Below are 17,781 nucleotides of genomic sequence, written 5' to 3'. Positions count from 1 at the left end.
TCTCTAGATTTATCCCAAGAAATTAGTTGTTATTGTGCGAGCCACTGTACATCATCCCATCGCTATCTATTATGTTTCTAAACTTTTCTAACCGCAACCAAAGCATGACTGTAGGTATATAGGTGTCAACAAAGAGCCGGAAGTTACTAGATTCCATCGAATCCTAACATGCATTATTCCGAAAAAAAAAAAGCCTACTCCTTATGCAGTCAAATGGTACACTTTCGTCCGAGGTTTTCGCTGCTGTAATGCATCCTTTAAAAGGACGCCATTTTAAAGATTGTCTTAGGCCGAATGCTAAATCCATGAATTTGTCCAACTAGTCGTTTTTATCTAGTCTATGGAAATACTACGGACGGCTTCTGCGTAAGGTTGACAGGCTAGTAGTTGTGTACTGAGGAAGGAGAAATACTGGTTTACGATTAGGGCCATTACAATACTTTACTTAAACCAATATGAATTATTTAAATCCAAGATGAAGAACTTTTATAGTCATTAACACACCAACACCGGTTACAAGAGGTTTTGAATCGATGCAGGCTGTGTGAATAGGACGAGTATTCCACTACACGGTCTCGTGACGATAACAGTAATCTCACCTTCTTTTCACCTTGTCCCGAAAGTCAGTTGAGGAAAAAGCTGTGTATTTTTAACGATCATATACGCCGCTACTTTTTCTCCACCTTACATCATTTACGACTGGAATCTAAACCCCCAAATTAGAACTGTGATCACCTGCTAAATGCAGCTGGTTGGTTATCAGCCACTTACTGGTAACGATTTTAGAGAAATAGAGAAACATCTGTTTCTCAAGGTCGCCATCACATATGACAGTTCCTTTCCGAAATTGAAAAATCCACGATAACTTCAAGATATAGAGACGGGGAAAGACAAAAAGGTATACAAAACAGCTGAGATCGGTAAACCGTATGATGTCCCGTGGAACCTCTTTTGAACCCGTAGTCACACCTCATTTTTCTTCTCGAGATTTCTACAAAAATGAAACCAACAGAAACTAAACCTATCGCATATGTCACTTACGTCCCTAGTAAGAACAACTAAAAAACGTGCTCTTATTGTTAATGGTTGAATTCTTTGGAAAGGTGGAGTCGGGGAACTCGTAAAAACAAGCTAGTGAAAAACGAGTCTTTAGCTACTCTCTCAGCATGTCACGCATATCATTGTGATCAGCTCAATGTAAAAACAGAACAATTCCGTCAAAACAGATGAGAATCACAAGTGCAAAAATGAGGTGGTACTCTCCTTTCACGTGCATTGATATAGCACATTTTATAATTGGAAGCAGTGCGATACAATATAAACATCTAATATTTCATTTCTTACAATTACTGAAGAATGCATGTACCAGCAAAAACACGAATTGTCACCAAAAACATCAGAGCAACAGCTAACTGGAAAAAGAAAATGGATTTCTATTGGACAGGTCTGATAGAAATGTTTGAACGGACGTTTCGGATGTCCATTGTGCATGCAACTGGCAATAAACACTAACCATACTAAGTATGATATTGGTATACTCGTTTCAGCGAAAGACAAGATGACGACGCTTGCAGTCAACGGAAAAGAAAAAGCAAAACAACACTCGCGGGATGTGCCTACATTCAGCCACAGAACAAACCTTGAGTTAATGAGAGGAACCAGGTCTTATCATCATAACGGACTTCATTGGGTGAAGGAAGTACTTCTTGTGTCCGTCACTATAGGTATACACCATATAACGAAGTGTCGGAGCAGTATCTTTGTAGAGACCGTTCAGAGCAACATAACCGCACCCGCCATGCCACCAGCCCCTATAATATGCGAAAATCGGAGTAGATTTTTGGGATAACTTCAACATCGGTCGTCTCAGCAGAAGTAAACATGACCAACCCAAAATTCCGGAACTGCGCACAATTGACGTCCTGAACGTCATCGTTGTCTTTGTCGATAGTTGTAAATTTATGACCACTGTTGAATTTCTCCATAAAACCACTTGAGCCAGGAGTGGTTAGGTTCCCAGCAGTCGCGGGACCTAACTCCAGCACATATCCAGTAGAAGCATCGCCCAACTGCAAAGCAGCTAGATCACTTATATCCAACTCCAAATAACTCAACGGAAAAAAATTAAGCCGATCACACTCGATCACATACCTTGAAAGGCCACTCCGCCCACCAAGAACCATTCTTTTGGTTAAGGCAACCAAGACCAGAACAGAAATCTCCCCGGATTTCAATGCGTAGAGTCCAGCTATCCCCTAAGCGTGGAGCCAAACGATTGATCTTGGCCAGCCCAAGCCAAAAAGATCCTGATAACAAATTCTCTCAAAACGTTCAAGTCAAAATTGATGTAGTTTTAAGTGTTGAAAAACACACCATTCATGTCTCCAAACCCACTTTCGTACTCATTCCATGTGCGATTGTAGAAATAAACCGAACCGCTGATGCGCCTAAACACAGTAACCTTTTGAAATGTACCATGATAATTAGAATTGCCGTTCTAAAGAAAAACTAAGACGCTCAAAAAAACTCCTTCGTGTATGCATTTCAAAATGATTCGCGAATTAAACTGTGCCATTTTTTTGTCAATTTCCCCACATACTGTCTTTAATAAAAATATGGGCAACAATATATTTTTGAGAGCGAAAATAATTAAAAGCGTGTCTTTCCCGAAATCTCGGAGCTTTTTTCAAAGTTAAGGTCAAAAGATCGCAAAAATTGGAATTAACTCCGAACGATGTCGAGCACTGCCTCTATTCATAGCCTTACAACGCCATAGTTCCCATTTATGTATCAGATGCATGATTTTGGAGTTGTGAAAAGGGCAAATTTAATTTTACTTCGATGACTGTCTTCAGCACTCAAAACTCAACCTGTAAATGTGTTACTACGGCAATTATTTCACGATTACGCAACAAGTGCCTCATTGGATCTAAATGGGAACTACGATGCATGTAAGGTGGTAAGTGCAAGGAAATCACTGAAAAAGTCGCTAGTCGCTACTAGTCAAATATAGTGATCGTTGCAGTTGAAAATGCTAGAAGTGAAGGACAACACATTGTTGACACTCCAGTCCCATTAGCAGACACACACTGTAACACTTCAACATGCTCAATTTAAAAAAGGATTTTTTGTACCTCTGAATGACAGTCCAGCCCCCACCGGCTGTTTCCTGATCGCAATAAGCAGGAAATGCATCAGCACCATCTGGCGATATGAGATAAATGCCAGACGTTAATCCGGATTCAATATGTACAGAACAATCCTGACATGAAGACAACAAAAATAAGAAATACCTTTAAAAAAATGAAAAAAAAATCATATCAACACTACCTTTTTCACTTCAGTGGACATAAGAGTTACTGGTTTATTCGGAACATCAACGGGCTGAAACAAAAGGATAAAATGTGGGCAAAAAGACAAATAAATAAATTCACTTAACTGACTTTACGCTGCGACATTTAATTAAACAGACACTAAATACAACATTAAATTTCATATGTGAAGAGTGGAAAACATTAAAACCGAAAGCCTAACAAAAACTATCGCAATTCGTTACTTATTTCATCGAGAGGTGGTTAGACATGAGGATGAATGTATTAGTTACACACACGGTTACCAAAGTGAACGGGCTTGAGATAAAATAAAACGGAACCAGACGGGAAACTTAAAAAAATGAAAATCCGGACTTAATTCTGCTTAAATCGCATTTGTTTCAGCTATCACTGATTCAAGAAAGAGCAGCACCACGAAAAATCACTCACACAGCACCGAAAAAAAATGAAATGCCAAGAGGGTTGAGAAGAAAAAACATCCCACCTTTTCACGCTCGAATAAGTTCGACACCGACGTCGGTGAAGTCGCTGACGAAGTTTGAACGGTAGTTACACTAGTTGTAGCAACAGTTGTCGTCGTTGTAGAACTTGTTGATGAAGTAGTAGGTACAGTAGGTAGGGGAGTAGTGAAAAGGTCCGCAATAGTTGTTTTAGTAACAAGATTAGCCTGTGTTACATCTACAGCATTAACAGTAGAAGTTGTTGTTGTTGGAACCTCAATTAACACTGGGCTGCCCCGCGGTGTTGGCTTCCTCTCAACTCTAAGTGTTCAGAATAATATTTTCTAAGCAATGATAATTATGAAATTAAAGTTTATTACTTGATGATCTCCTCCCGCAACTTATAGGCGGGATCTCTCTTACCAACTGACTGAAAAATCACGTTATTAGCATTTTTGTACGGTTTATGACGGCTATATTGCATCGAATGCGATCCCACAGCAGCTGCTTCGAGGTCCTGAATTCAAAAAAGGACTACCATATCATGTCAAAATACATTAACCTTTGTGTATGAAGATGAAACCTTATCAAATAAAGGTGTCTTCCGGATTGCGATGCTACCTACCTCGTAATCGATTATCTAGAGAACATTGGACATATTTCAGTTAAGGTACTTACTTTCCCTACGGCATCTCGAATGGCAATTGACCTTTCCTAGTATCAATGCGATCTCTTTCAAGTAGAATCGAGTGATTCCACCGTACTGTGAGGTGAACACAAACTCGAAGAGTTTTAGAATCCACACTCATCAATTACACAATACTGAATGCGATTACAATAAGAGAATGTATGATCCACCTCTGCATCATAATCAAGTGGACCAGTTTCCATCTCCTGATGAATGTAGTCCATGGTTGGTTCGGCTGGCTTCGAAGGCAGCAAAAAAAGAACTAACAAGCCGACTGTAATTGCAAGCAGCAAAACGAATAGAATCAAGCCAATTATGACCCATTTTTTCCTAAACGCAAAATCTTCACATGACAAAAAGAACATTTTTCAAAGTTCATAAGAAGGGAGGACAAACGAGATACCATCTGCCAAAAAAACTTCGCTTTTCTCGGCTACGAGCAGCAAGACATGGGTCCAATTCAGAGCTGTCCTTCCCGTTTGCTTTTACATCACTCGTATACTTTCGCATATTGGCATCTACTGTTTACGACGACATCAACACTAAACACTAAACTAAGTTGGAAACTTGGAAACAAAAAAAAACAAAAAAAAACTTTACGGATCATGAAACGAAGATTAACGGGCAAAGTCGGGAAGCGAGAGAAGACTTGAAGACACACCCGGCAAGTCAAATGACAGCCATAATTTAAAAATGCATGCACCATCAAGCGGTAAAGAAAAAAGAAGGTTGCCGAAATTCAAAATGTTTCACGTGCTCGCAATGATGAAATGAAAGTTGACGACAAGCAATTTGGAAATGTGATCTCAACAATTACGCACTACTACACAAACTATTATTTCATCAACGCATAACATCACATCTGAAGAAATATCTTAAATAAGAATAAAACATGTGTTCAGACATCTTCTTTTTTCGTATCCATTCCAACTGCAATAAGAACTTGTGCTTCCTCGTCTTACAACACATGCTTCATGCATTTTTACACGATGAACTTGCGGAATGTGGAAAAAAAAAACGTTGTTAATAGCCCTTGTGGGAAAACGTAATGAAAGTGATAGTAAATAGAATGAAGACATCAATTTTCAAATGACAAAACAAGCACATTTGCGCCGAGATGGTGCAAGCCAACCTTTACGGAACAACTTCCGATTAACCTCAGCTTTAATCCGCTAATTCAATTTGAGCGACTACCAGTTCGTATGGAAGTGACAACATTGGCTCTGTTCTTTCTTTCTTTCTTTTTTTCTTTCATCCATTACAAATTCACATATAGCGTAACCATCGAAAGGAAAAATACTGTGTTGTTTCAGTGAAGGGTCAGTGCGGTTGTGGTTACGCGTCTGACCTCAATAGCCCGCGAAATGCGCAAACATATGAAATCGAACACACGAACATACTCCATAATAATGAACCTAATACTCTAACCACGCCCGAACTTTTGGCGAAAAGGCCGACAGATTCTTGAGTGTGACAAAGATGTCAAATCATCAGCTGGAGAAGAGGCATGAAATATTAACACATGCGAACAGGAAAGATCGTTTAATGGAAGGAAGAGAACTAACAGTTCTAGGATCACAAAAAAAGACGAACATGTGTGAACCGAAAAAACGCGAACCTTTTGCATTTAGTACTCAGCGAAGCCATTTCTCAAAAATCATAACATTACCAACGCGACATATGACGGATTCCAAGAAATCACGCTAATGCATGCCAAGGTCGAACTGATTCAAACCGCAATAAAATGGCATTCGATTAAAAAAAAGAAAACATTATTATGTTAAGATAAAGCACAACAGACAATGTTGCGAAAAAAAATGGCCCGGTAGACTAAGGGATGGAGAGGTAGATCACATACAACGCTGCCGTACGAATAAAGTAACGAAGCGGTCATAAAACTCGCACTAAGTGATGGCGTAAAATCTGGGTTTTCTTAACAGAGTGCATCTTTGTGTGGTTGCCTGGAAAAATGAACTTTTCCGCCTTCGCGCAATAGTAGTTAAAAAGGCTACGATAATTTCACGTAACAACAGCAATTGCGTAATGGTGTGAAAAACGTGCACACATCAACGAAAATGTAGCATTCTCAGGGTGGGGGGAACATAATGAATTACTTTCGTGATCTGAAACTCGGTGAACGATTAATGACGAATGGTCAGTGAAACTTGTCGAGCATTCAAAATATCGATATAGATGAACATGGTAGAAAATCTGACAATTCGAGCAACGTCAATCAGAAAAGAGATTTCCATGTCAATTTCCGTAGAAAAACATGTTTCAAACTGATTTATTGAAACTTACTGAATAAAAGCGAAAAATGCATGGACAATGGTTCTTATGATTCGTGAGTTCACCAATTGATAGAAATTACGAATGTTAGATGGATGAAGCAAATGTCAATCATAAAGTGTCAAAGCTTTCCACCAGCAGTCGGAGATGAAGAAAACGTTTGAAGACGTTTTGTTGTAATGCAATACCTTTCCTAAGTTTAAGAAAAAAAATGGAACGCAGTACTATTGTTTCTATTGTAACAAAAGTAAGAGTAGGATTTTAATGAGAAGAAAAATGAATGAAATTTTGATAAAAACACATTTAGATGTTCAAGGTGTGAAAGGTCGATGGGGCAGTCGGCGATTCTAATAAGACATAATCGCGCGTATCAAATCTCGCCCGCCCCCTTAATTCACACCTCACCGCTCAGTCATATCCGGTTACAATCGGGAAGTGTCAGTATTGCTCCGTACAGCTCAAAATTGATTCCAAAACAAAAATTCATTAAGAGGTTAGGAGGAGGAGCGGGAGAAGAAGAAGAAGCGGAAGATCACGTTGTGCAAAACATACGAATTGACATACGCAACTATCAAAAATAGTGCAACACAAATCATTTAAACCACAGAAAATACAATTGATAACATACACGAATGTCAATTGATACCAGTTTGTGTGTGTGCGTGTGTGTGTGAGTGAGTATGCATCTGTGCCTCATGCTGTCTACCTTTCCTCCGTTTTCTTTTTTCTTTCGAAACATCATTTGCGAACAATAACGTCGTCATGGAAGTGCATGAGTCATATTTGAAGGGAATTTTAGATGTTGGTACAACCATCAGCACACTAGGACATTGGATAACTTTTACGATTGACGCAACTTACGTCTGGTATCACTTGCATGTACTTTGTATAGAGTACTTACGCTCACCAAACACAACACATTTGCCAGTGTTAGCGGACACAACAGGTTTTTTTTTTCATCACAAAACAATTATTCCTATAACGTAATGACGGTTAAATATTCGTATTTACTGCACTTTCGATTTTTGATCCATTTTTCGCATTAACAACTGGAATGAATGGTGGAGTTGTGTGATGAAAGATGAATAATTCAAAAAGCTTTCATGAGCTATTGAGAAATGAATAATTGATCCAGGCAATTCTCCCAACATAAAGGTTCATATTGCAAATCCTGGAATGATTTTTGCAACTAAGACATGATATTCCTTCCGAACAACTATGATCTGCCAAGAAACGCTTTAATGCACTGAAAGAATAGTAGTTATCATTGACACCTATATTTAAATCATGTTCCGTTAGTCGCAAACTGTAACAGAACAAGTTTATTCGGATTGAAAAAGAGACGAGTGTGGAAGAAAAGAATTTCAACCGTGTTAACTGTTAACTTCTCTTCCTCCTTAGTCACTTTTGGTGGAAAAAACATGTTAGGTATGACTCAGATCGTGGATTGATTATCTTCAAATAAATCCAGTTACAAAAAGGATTGTTCTGATAATGAGTCAGCGTAGGAAAGTCGAAATAAAAAATGTTGTTTTAAAAATTCATTGACATATCGACACTAACGATAGTATAACGCAAGTTTATGAGGGGAAGAGGACGTTGAGGTGTTCCTCCAGTGTTTAAACGATTTGAATTACCTAATGTCTCGAATGATTAACGAGTGTTTGCAATGTTGCAATGGCAATGCGTGGTGTAAGGTAGTTAAGCATTTCATTGCGCAATAAAGTAGCAATTTACAGCATGGACCGTGGATATCGCAGAAATTTACGGAATGAATCTGTAGGATAAAATCTGCAATTTTGACCAGCGAAAAACTCAGTTTCAGTTACATCTTTGAACATCTCTAGAAGTTTTTAAATTGATTTTCTTGAGCTGTAGCCAAGATTGGTATTGATCTTCTTTATCAAACAACAGCTAACGTTTCGGCGTTATCTGCTTACCTGCTCAATGCTGTTGTTTAATAAAGAAGATCAATACCCATCTTGACTACAGCTCAAGAAAATCAGTTAAAAACTACGTTTCAACATGCCAAGATTCAAAGACAATCGATCATGGGCAATAGCTCTAGAAGCAGCAGAAATTTAATACGAAATAGAAAAGAAATTGAAGATAAAACATTTTCACACAAAGAGTCCAGATAGAAATGAATTGAGACTTATGAAATGATGTGCAGATGATTTGATACATACCGTAATCCGCTTATTTTCCCAACGTGGCAGATCAACGAATTGACAAAATTCTGCAAAAATTCGTCAAGTAAATCTCATCCGGATTTCACAAACAACAAGGATAGGATTAGTGTGGTCTAGGTTTCCTTCCTTTTTATCGTTTTGTCGTCACGTTTTTGTGTGGATACTGACTTGTCCTTGTATACCTTTGCAGTGAATAATCACCTGTACCATGTATACCTTTCCAGTGAATAAAATCGTAGAGAACCTGTTCGGTTTTTTTTTTCTTTTGCACCACAACACCTTAGTGCTACGATCTTAGAGATAATATCGGTCACATTTTGAATGCCGTGACTTTCCACTGTCAAGATTCAAGTAAGCACTTCTAGGGACATTATGAGCAATTTATGTTTGTGTACTTTTGCAAATGAAGGTAACAATTACTAGTAAAATACTAGTAAAAAAAAGCACCTCACTATGAGGAGGTGGTTAGCACACTTTAAAAAAAGTGGACTTGTTTATCCTTATACTGTCATGAGTAATCCACAAATAGGAAACGCCACATTTATTTAAGCACTTTTTTCCAACTATATTTTACTGTTGTAAACTTAATTTCTTTCTTTTACTTTGAAATACTGTCTGAATCTTATAATATAATCCGTAAAGCAACATGAAATCTTCATTCCTTAAGGCTTCTTGTAAGTCCTCGCTACTACTTCTCCTCAGAAGAGGTAAAAGGGCGGAAGCAATCTGAACAGACTGTATAACTGTGTGCAACTTTATTGTGTGTTAATATGAAAGAACTAGTTTATAGAACTAAGAACTATAAAGTTGAAGAAGAATCAATATCTCTGCGGCTTTTTTTATTTCTCTGAAAATTACAGAGTTTCGACAGGTTTCGCAAAATTTCCTTCAGCAATTTTTCATCATTTTTCATCTGATTTTATTTTCACAGGACTATCAGTTACACCAACAGTCAAAAGTCATATTTTTACAGTTGAGCGCACATCTTCACACCTCGATAATATAAAATTATTGTTTTCCTTGTAAATGCGATAGCTCAAAGAAAGAGAGGTTTATAGGTCAGGTTTTCTTTTTTTATAAATTATCATTGATTGATTATTTTATCAAAGTACTTCTAATTTGTTGTAGAAATATTGGTTTCATGGAGCAGCTTTGTAAAAATCATACAATCTGTCCTAACTACGTTAATTGTATTATTGTATCAATCGCGATCTACCATTCCCTAATGATCTGCGATTTCATAATTCGCCTTCGTTTTCGACCACAGAATCATCGCCATTGCCTTTTTTCGCCTCAACGGTTTTTAGATATCGAATCACAATTTATTATTATTATTATTATTATTAATTGAATTTGTTCCAAATTTCCATGCAGTAAGTCAATTCTTTGCAATCTGTCGTGTTACAGAACCGTAAAACAATGTACAACGTTAATGTAGTTGTTTATTAGTTCGTCATTCTTCGAACATTCTGTATGAGTGAGTTTTGTCGTCAAACTGAATTTATTATTCCTATAACATGGTATATTTCGGCCATTGCTTTTTTTTCTTCATTATTGCCTGATGGTGCATGCATTTTTAACTTATCGCAGTCAATGGAGTGCAGATTGTGTACTCGTGTCTTCTCTCGCATCATCACGTTGGCCGTTAATCTTCATTTCTTCACCCCCACTTCTTTTTTTCCTTTCTAATTTCATCCTACATAGTATTTATGACCTCATGAATAGCAGATTAGTTCACGTCTATGTACTTTTAAATAATCAGGGATGAACACTGTTATAGACACTGTTCTGTTTCTGTTTAAAGGCAGCCGCCGCAAGGATTTTCGATGTCGTATTTGATCGCTAGCAGTTATTGTTCTGGACAAAGTTTCCAAGAATCCATGTAACGAAAACGTAAAACAAACTCTGCATATTCATAAATCAGAGGTTTCAGGAACACAAATCAACCACACATGGCTCTCAGTTTACCATACGAGGCAATTTTTTACACGAGAGGTGATGAGGTCTACTTTACGCTCTTTATTTCGTCATTTGTAAGATTGTTAGAAGTTTAAAAGCTGCATCGTCGACATAATTGACTCCTCTATGCTCTCCCGCGGCCTCCGATTCCTGGCTATGTAGAAGTTTTTCAATGTTTTCACTGCCCTCCTTCAAAATTATGTTCCGAAGCTTATATATACCATCGGTATGGATCCAATGTCAAACGTTTCCGTGAGTGTTGCCTTTTAACACTAGAGAAACAATAATCTATCATAAGCTATGCATCTAATCGTTGTAACCGAGCTGTGACCTTATTCAATTCATTTTCTAAGATTGTTCCTTGAGCACCAGTGTACTAATTCATCGCTACACCGATTGTGTTGCAATTGTGTGGTGTAGCTTGATTATTTTTCTTGTCGTTTTAGAATTATGACCTCATTCAGGAGTACAATTTGAAATCACTGTCCATTTTCTATTCATTTGTGAGGTTTTTGCAGAAATTGAATGTCCAAGTTGAGCTGAGCAGAGCGGAATGCGTAAGAGTCTACAGAGGATTGCTTAAAATTGTAAAACTGTTTTTCAACATGTTAAAGAGTGGAGGACGATAGAGTTATCTTTCGTTCGGATGGGACCGCACTCAGGTTAAATCGATAAGTTTACAATGGATGACATGGAAGTAATGTTGTCATTTCAGATGAAGATCGTGAAAAAAGGATTAAGAGGAGAACTTTCCACAAATTTCTGCAATAATTTATTCACATCTCCGATGTAACCACATTGTGGAATGGATAGGATTCTGACCCGTTCAGTGTCAAATCAGGGATGAACACGGTACAGACGTGGTGGACGTCTGAAGTACAGGCGATCATTTTCTCATTTCACTATACCGAGGGTGAAGTGTTCTGTTGAGAATCTTTCTTCATCCTTCATTCACCGTTCTTGGATCCTCTCTGTTTCACAAGGTTTTGTTTCGACATAGGTGATTAATGTCACAGTTGGGCATGACGATTTGTGAAAAATGTTTGACATTATTAGTGCGACGCTGAACAGAATCTACATAAGGACACTTATATCATTTCTCGTCATAATGTTAGTTAGAGGTCGCATCACATCCGTCTAAACCGTTTATGGTCAGGAAGAGGCTTTTTTTTCAAAATCTAGTTGGGCTCCAATTATGTCACAAACTAGTTCTTGAGAGGCTTCTTTACTTTTCTTTATATTCGTCCTGTGCTGTTGATTGTGAGTTCATCAAAATGAGGAAAGCAAAAATAGACACAAGGTGAAATTATGCATCATTTGGAAATGTCACCGAAAGCGACAAGTGAGATGCTATAGTCGAGTCAAAACGATCTGAATTTTGGTGCAATTGCGTAGGGAGCTGCATTTGAAGCGGCGCGGTGGAGTTAGTGCTTGCGATCGAAGCGAGACCATCGCTCAATTCCCTCGAGCTGTAGTGATGACTGATACTAAAGAGATTTTCTCCTCTACTCTGAATCATTACGTTCCACTGTGCCGATTCGCACGCAGCCGCCTACGCAGCTGCTCCGATCTTCAGTTTATTTTGACCCGACTATATGAGTGAAGGGACCGCGTATTGCGCGAGAAACATACAAGGAAAAGTCCCACATTTCTGAAATTGCGAAGAATTTGAATTCATTTAACGATTAGAACAACAAAATTCGTTCATTGTCGTCACTAGTGTTTAGTCACGCTGATTAGTCGATTGATTGAACGAGGTGTCCAGTTCTCTGAGCACGTACTGTTGAAACAGCAGTGTCCGACTTGTTTTGATTAAAATGAAATAGTATGAGGAGGAAAGTTACTAAACGATATCTAACATGTCCACCAAATAATAAGGAAATCATAGAGCACAAACTACTCGTTCCAACATTTTTTTTTCTCTTTCAACCAAATTATCCAACTATTATATATACGAAACAACATATACAGTAGCAGCTAATTAAGTGGCAAGAACACGAGATGCATTTAGTGTCATAGAAAGGATACACATTTGTGCGTAATTTGAAATAAATTCGGTACTGTATGTATCGGAAAGCAGTACATTCCAGGATGTTTTTTTTTCTAGTTTTACATCTCTTACCAGTATTTCTACTAGCAGTACATCGGTGATCCAAGTTGTGTCAATATGAGTTTTGTTACAGAAGAACCGACGTATTTATTTTTCAAAAGATACAGTTGTCAGCTATTGCCAATTAAGTATTGATAAGTTTCCAGAAGTAATCAGAGTTCAGGAAATTTGGAGTAATAAGTGGAAGAAGACAGTGAAATGGTTAGCTTTATCAGACGTTTAATAGTTCCCTAGAACTCGCCCACGTGGTTTTGATAACAAGTCGGAAAACAAACAAGAGCAGACCTATTCGGGTTGCCCGTATATTATTGTTCGAAAACAATCAATATTTCTGCAGTTCTGTTCGACTATGAACGCGGTACGTCCATTACCTTTCCAAGGTGATTTTCTGGGAAATATCGGCTGAGTTTTCCTAAACTTTTTGAATACATAGATCTTCCTTGCTTCCTATTCTTCCAATAGTATTCTCATCATGGATTTGAAGCATATAACGATGAACAACACGTTTCATCTTCTACTATCCTTCAGCATTTCGTATCCAAGTCGTTCCTTCTAAGTTAAATTGGTCGTCCAAATCTAAGTTGAAGCCATTCTTTTAATTTATTCTAGACTCAGGAACAGAAACATGTGTGGAGGGATTTCTTATCTCTTCCATGAGGAAAATGACATCAAAATGCACCATACAAATGTGTAAAAACAACGTTGCACTTGCTTTATCAAATATAAGTGGAATAGCAGTCGATTCCGTCTTTTCTAGGCTTTGTTTTTGATGCATTTGTGGTTTTATGTAAACAAATAAACATATTTGAGACGTTTTTTTTTTCTTTTTAAGAAAGAAATACCCCTCGATAGGAGAATTTGATCGTTTTGCCGCTGGACAGCTCTTAAGTTTGTATATCTCCGAATGTTCTAGTGCTTTTATAGGTTTTTAATCCTTAAATGTTCTGCTCCTAAAGCCATCTTAATATACAGATTAACAGAAGAATGCTTGTTTCATGTTACTTTATTGTATTTCTACTTTCTTTTTCACTGTAAACTTGTTCGAATGCCTAAACCCTAAACTTTTGCGCTGTTATTATAACATATGTGTACTTCGTTCATTTCCCAAGATCTTAAAGTTCTTGAATTTTTTTAATTACATTTAAGCCGGCATCTAGTGTTAATCATCTACCAAGCCGTAAGACAAATATGTGGCGTCTTTTTTATATCCTCTGAGCCAAATAGTGCTAGGAACTTACACAAATTTAGATATTTTGGATAGTTATGTATAATTTGTGTACCAACAAACTGTCACAGAAAGTTGTATACTAACAAATATTACTTTTTCTATAGTTCCTTTTTAGATTTTGATAATTTTATGATCTCTCACTTTCTGATGTGACACTGCATCGGTTTCCACAATTCTTCCCCATCCTCACGGTTTTTTCTTTTTAGAAGATTTTCTCTTTAATTCAGACCTAGTCTTTGCCACTATTAAATTATCCATGATTCTACTACACCTTGATCTGACCGCTCCTCGTATTTTCACTAGCTGTATTTTTGTTAGTGTCCTGTTTTAAATGTCTTTAAGTATTTTCTTGCGAAATGACCAGAGTTGTTTGAAACTTTTGCTGTTTAAGGCCTGGTATGTGCTCGTTGCCGTTGCGATTCCAGCAAATTGCGACTATTTGGATGACAGTGTTTCCGGTTGTTCCTCCAAGTGCGCTGTAACCAAAGATAAGGTAGAATTCCATATAATTGCTATTTTATCTTTCTTTTAAGTGCTTTATTCCGGAGAGTTCAACTTCTTGAGATTATGTGTTCCACTGAAACTGGCTGCGTAGAAGAAAGTTATAAGGGATGACGGAAATCGGTTGTGAAAAAGATTCTTTTTAGGACCTCACCTGTTTCAATTCGACGCTCGCGTATTTTGAGAAGACGCTGTTTGGTGTTATGAGGAACTATGTTGCTGCACAGGTATGTCAGACGTTTGGTACTAAGTCCTACATGCAGTGGACGTATAATATGTATACAGCGCAAACTTCTTTCGTGAGAAATTGGTATTGTCAAGACTCGAAGAATTGTATGTATTACCTTTCCATAGTTGCTGAAGGTATAGTATTCCGGAAAAAATTAGTTTGACTTTCTCGGGAAAGAATTTAAGACACTAGGATGCCTTCGATGAAATCATTTCACTTTATTGTTTGAAGTACTCGCTGAGCTCGCTCATTGAGGTAATTATGGTGCTTACTGTTCTTTTTTATCTATTCAAGTTTAGTTCCAAATTGGTTTCGAGGATTTCAATGCATATTGTTTACAATTGCAACTTATTTGAGTCTAAATTTTCGCGGTTGAATTTCCTGCCCTGAGCTTTCGAGGAATCAATGTTATTTTTTCATAGTTCCATTTGTGTAGCTCCTCCGTTTGTCGTCCTCACTGAGGAAAATAAAAATTAAAAGTGACCCCAGAATTTGTTCCTCTTACCTTCTGCAAATAAAGTCACCTCTATCTATTCCTTTTCAGAAATCAGCACTCATTTTTTACTTCGTCAAATTAATCCTTCCATAAATCCCTTTTATTTTGTCCGAAAGAACCATTTAATGATTATTTTGCTCTGAAATAATCTCTTCGAGGAAATATATGATTTTTGTCGAGACCCAGTTCTATTCAGCTGAATCTCGCTTCGCATTCACCAGGTGGTGTTCCATCCTCAAAGGAGCAGATGGTGGCATCAACGCTTGCGGTGATGGGGAAGGTAAGTATTCCTGTTTTCCAAGGAAATTAGATTCCATTTCTAGGCTTATCCAGTAAGAGAGGGATAGTCACCTAGGAAAGCATCGTCTTTCTATCAGTTTGACTCTGATACATTCATTTTTCAACATTGATTTAATGAATACTTGAAATAACTCGGTCAGCAAAATGCAAAGTTGACCTATTTCATTGTTTACTTCTCGTGTGGATCAGGATAAACCTTTGTTGTGGTAACATATTACCATATGTAATGACGTCCATAACAACTGGCTATACTGAACAAAAGAACATTTTAAGAGAACTCGTTTCTAGGTCAATCCGTTAAATATCGAAGACGAAAAAGGACTATTGACAACTGACGGTGCCAGAGCGATTGTAGAGGCTCTTGTAGACAATGTCCTGGTTTGTCCTTTTACTTACTTTACTCTTGTTATATTATGTCACATGAAACCCTCCACTTTCTAAACTTTTCCTAAACCTTGGACACGTGGTTGTTCTCAGAAAGTTTACCTGTGGTGCTCTATGTCGTAAAACTAACTAGTCATGTCTTTTCTAAACCCCACAACTCTGGAAACGATGTTTATAGGCTAACAGTCCAGGGAATTACGAGACTTACTGTCCTGAGGGATGCGAGCAGTCGAAATCGCCTTGGATGTGGTGGTTTGTCGCTTCAGTGATCGCGAACGTTCTCCTAGTTGCCATTGCGTCTGCGTTCACGATGCATAGGTGTTGACATCACTAGCTATTCTCATCAAAATCCCACTATATAAGAGTTATTTCAAAGCAACATTTTCAGTAGTCTCAGGGCAAAGACCATGCATCAAGATGTACAGAAAATGGGCACTAATGCAGGAAAGATTGTGAAGCAGAACTGAGTAAAGTTGTTCGCCTTTTTTTTGTTGTTTTCTTACAGAAAAAATGACTTTATGTGGATATATTTGGTTGCAGAATCTGTTAACTTTTAGTAGACATCTCCGTGTAGTTGCTTATCATTGTAGGAGATAATAGTAACTGAATTATGCTTGAACTGCTTGCAGGTATTTTTCATAATTTTAAAACTGCATTCTTTTTGAACAAAACTGTGAAAAGATTTTAACTTTCGCGAAAATTCGATAGTAACTTTTCTCGAAGCATTTTTTAAGCTTTCATTCCGTCAATCAGCAGTCCGGCGTAGTGTTAAATCAATTTTTCTTTCGATTTGTCCCGTGTTCACGTGAAATTAAACAGAACTTCTTTTCGTAAAGAAACTTTTTCCTTCAATGGAAAAGACTAGATCAAAGTTCAGAATCAATGAAGTATCTTATATGTTCGATGGGTAGAGGTGATTATATTATTTTAGATTCAGTCAACCAGCGGCGTAAGCGGATTATCCCGTCCCCCGTAGCTGGCAGTTCCGTTCATAACATTGTATTATACATGCGCTTCATTCATTGTATATTCATTGATTTTTTGCTAGCTCAGTAATAAATACACTTTTTTTCTCTTAATGGCTAAATCACCGGAGAATCTTTTTTGCTTCCTTCACAAATTGTTATGGTGTCCAACTTTATCTATTTTCGATCTAATACAAACATAAAAGTGAATCGGAGATGTTATCGCTACTTTTTTACGTAGAAATTTCGGATAGAAATCTCGAGCTATTAGATACTTAATTGAGAAAATTATTTTAGATCTACTTTTATTACATTAATTGTCAAAATATTACATATACATAATTTTAAATTGTCATGATCACTAGCAGTTACGCAAACCTTCCATTGTTTCATAGATTCTTAACTTTGTTCGCTAATGCAGAAATCCATGTAATGTTGCGGATAGAATTTCTTAAATATTCTCCTTTCAAGGAAAACTAATTGCTCAAGAGAGAAAAAAAACCAGGAATGAATAAATCTTAGTAGTATGCCCGAACTTAAAACGTTATTTGTTCTACTAAGACTCAGCCATATATTCAGTCCACCTTGCTAAAAATAAGAACCTGTTGAAATAAATCTTCGGTGTTCTTTTGTGTTGACGTCATCAACTGTCATCCACGTACTTATGG

At 37.4% G+C, this 17,781-nt stretch overlaps 2 protein-coding genes across 3 annotated transcripts; one reads left to right on the top strand and one right to left on the bottom strand.

Moving 5' to 3' along the window:
- Nucleotides 1-1,645: 1,645 nt before the first annotated feature.
- RB195_026001 (uncharacterized protein) lies at nucleotides 1,646-4,970 on the bottom strand (the record flags this gene model as incomplete). The annotated part of the gene is made up of 10 exons (XM_064214354.1): nucleotides 1,646-1,811; nucleotides 1,891-2,069; nucleotides 2,152-2,306; nucleotides 2,374-2,447; nucleotides 3,135-3,262; nucleotides 3,331-3,384; nucleotides 3,817-4,093; nucleotides 4,153-4,289; nucleotides 4,631-4,790; nucleotides 4,864-4,970. 10 exons carry the CDS (start codon nucleotides 4,968-4,970, stop codon nucleotides 1,646-1,648), a joined length of 1,437 nt encoding a protein of 478 aa, XP_064070235.1.
- A 6,773-nt stretch (nucleotides 4,971-11,743) lies between these two features.
- RB195_026000 (uncharacterized protein) lies at nucleotides 11,744-16,615 on the top strand (the record flags this gene model as incomplete). Of its 2 annotated transcripts, none has more annotated exons than XM_013435815.2 (7): nucleotides 11,744-11,782; nucleotides 14,630-14,731; nucleotides 14,886-14,966; nucleotides 15,661-15,744; nucleotides 16,053-16,142; nucleotides 16,327-16,466; nucleotides 16,537-16,615. In XM_013435815.2, 7 exons carry the CDS (start codon nucleotides 11,744-11,746, stop codon nucleotides 16,613-16,615), a joined length of 615 nt encoding a protein of 204 aa, XP_013291269.2. The 2 variants fall into 2 exon arrangements, with proteins under 2 accessions (XP_013291269.2, XP_064070234.1); XM_064214353.1 differs by lacking the exon at nucleotides 11,744-11,782 and adding an exon at nucleotides 13,360-13,368.
- Between the last annotated feature and the right edge of the window lie 1,166 nt (nucleotides 16,616-17,781).

Source organism: Necator americanus, chromosome X (genome assembly GCF_031761385.1).
Source record: "Necator americanus strain Aroian chromosome X, whole genome shotgun sequence".
In the NCBI taxonomy this organism is placed as follows: domain Eukaryota; kingdom Metazoa; phylum Nematoda; class Chromadorea; order Rhabditida; family Ancylostomatidae; genus Necator; species Necator americanus.
Note: the sequence above shows the minus strand (reverse complement) of the source record. Positions and strands in the feature narration are given on the sequence as shown.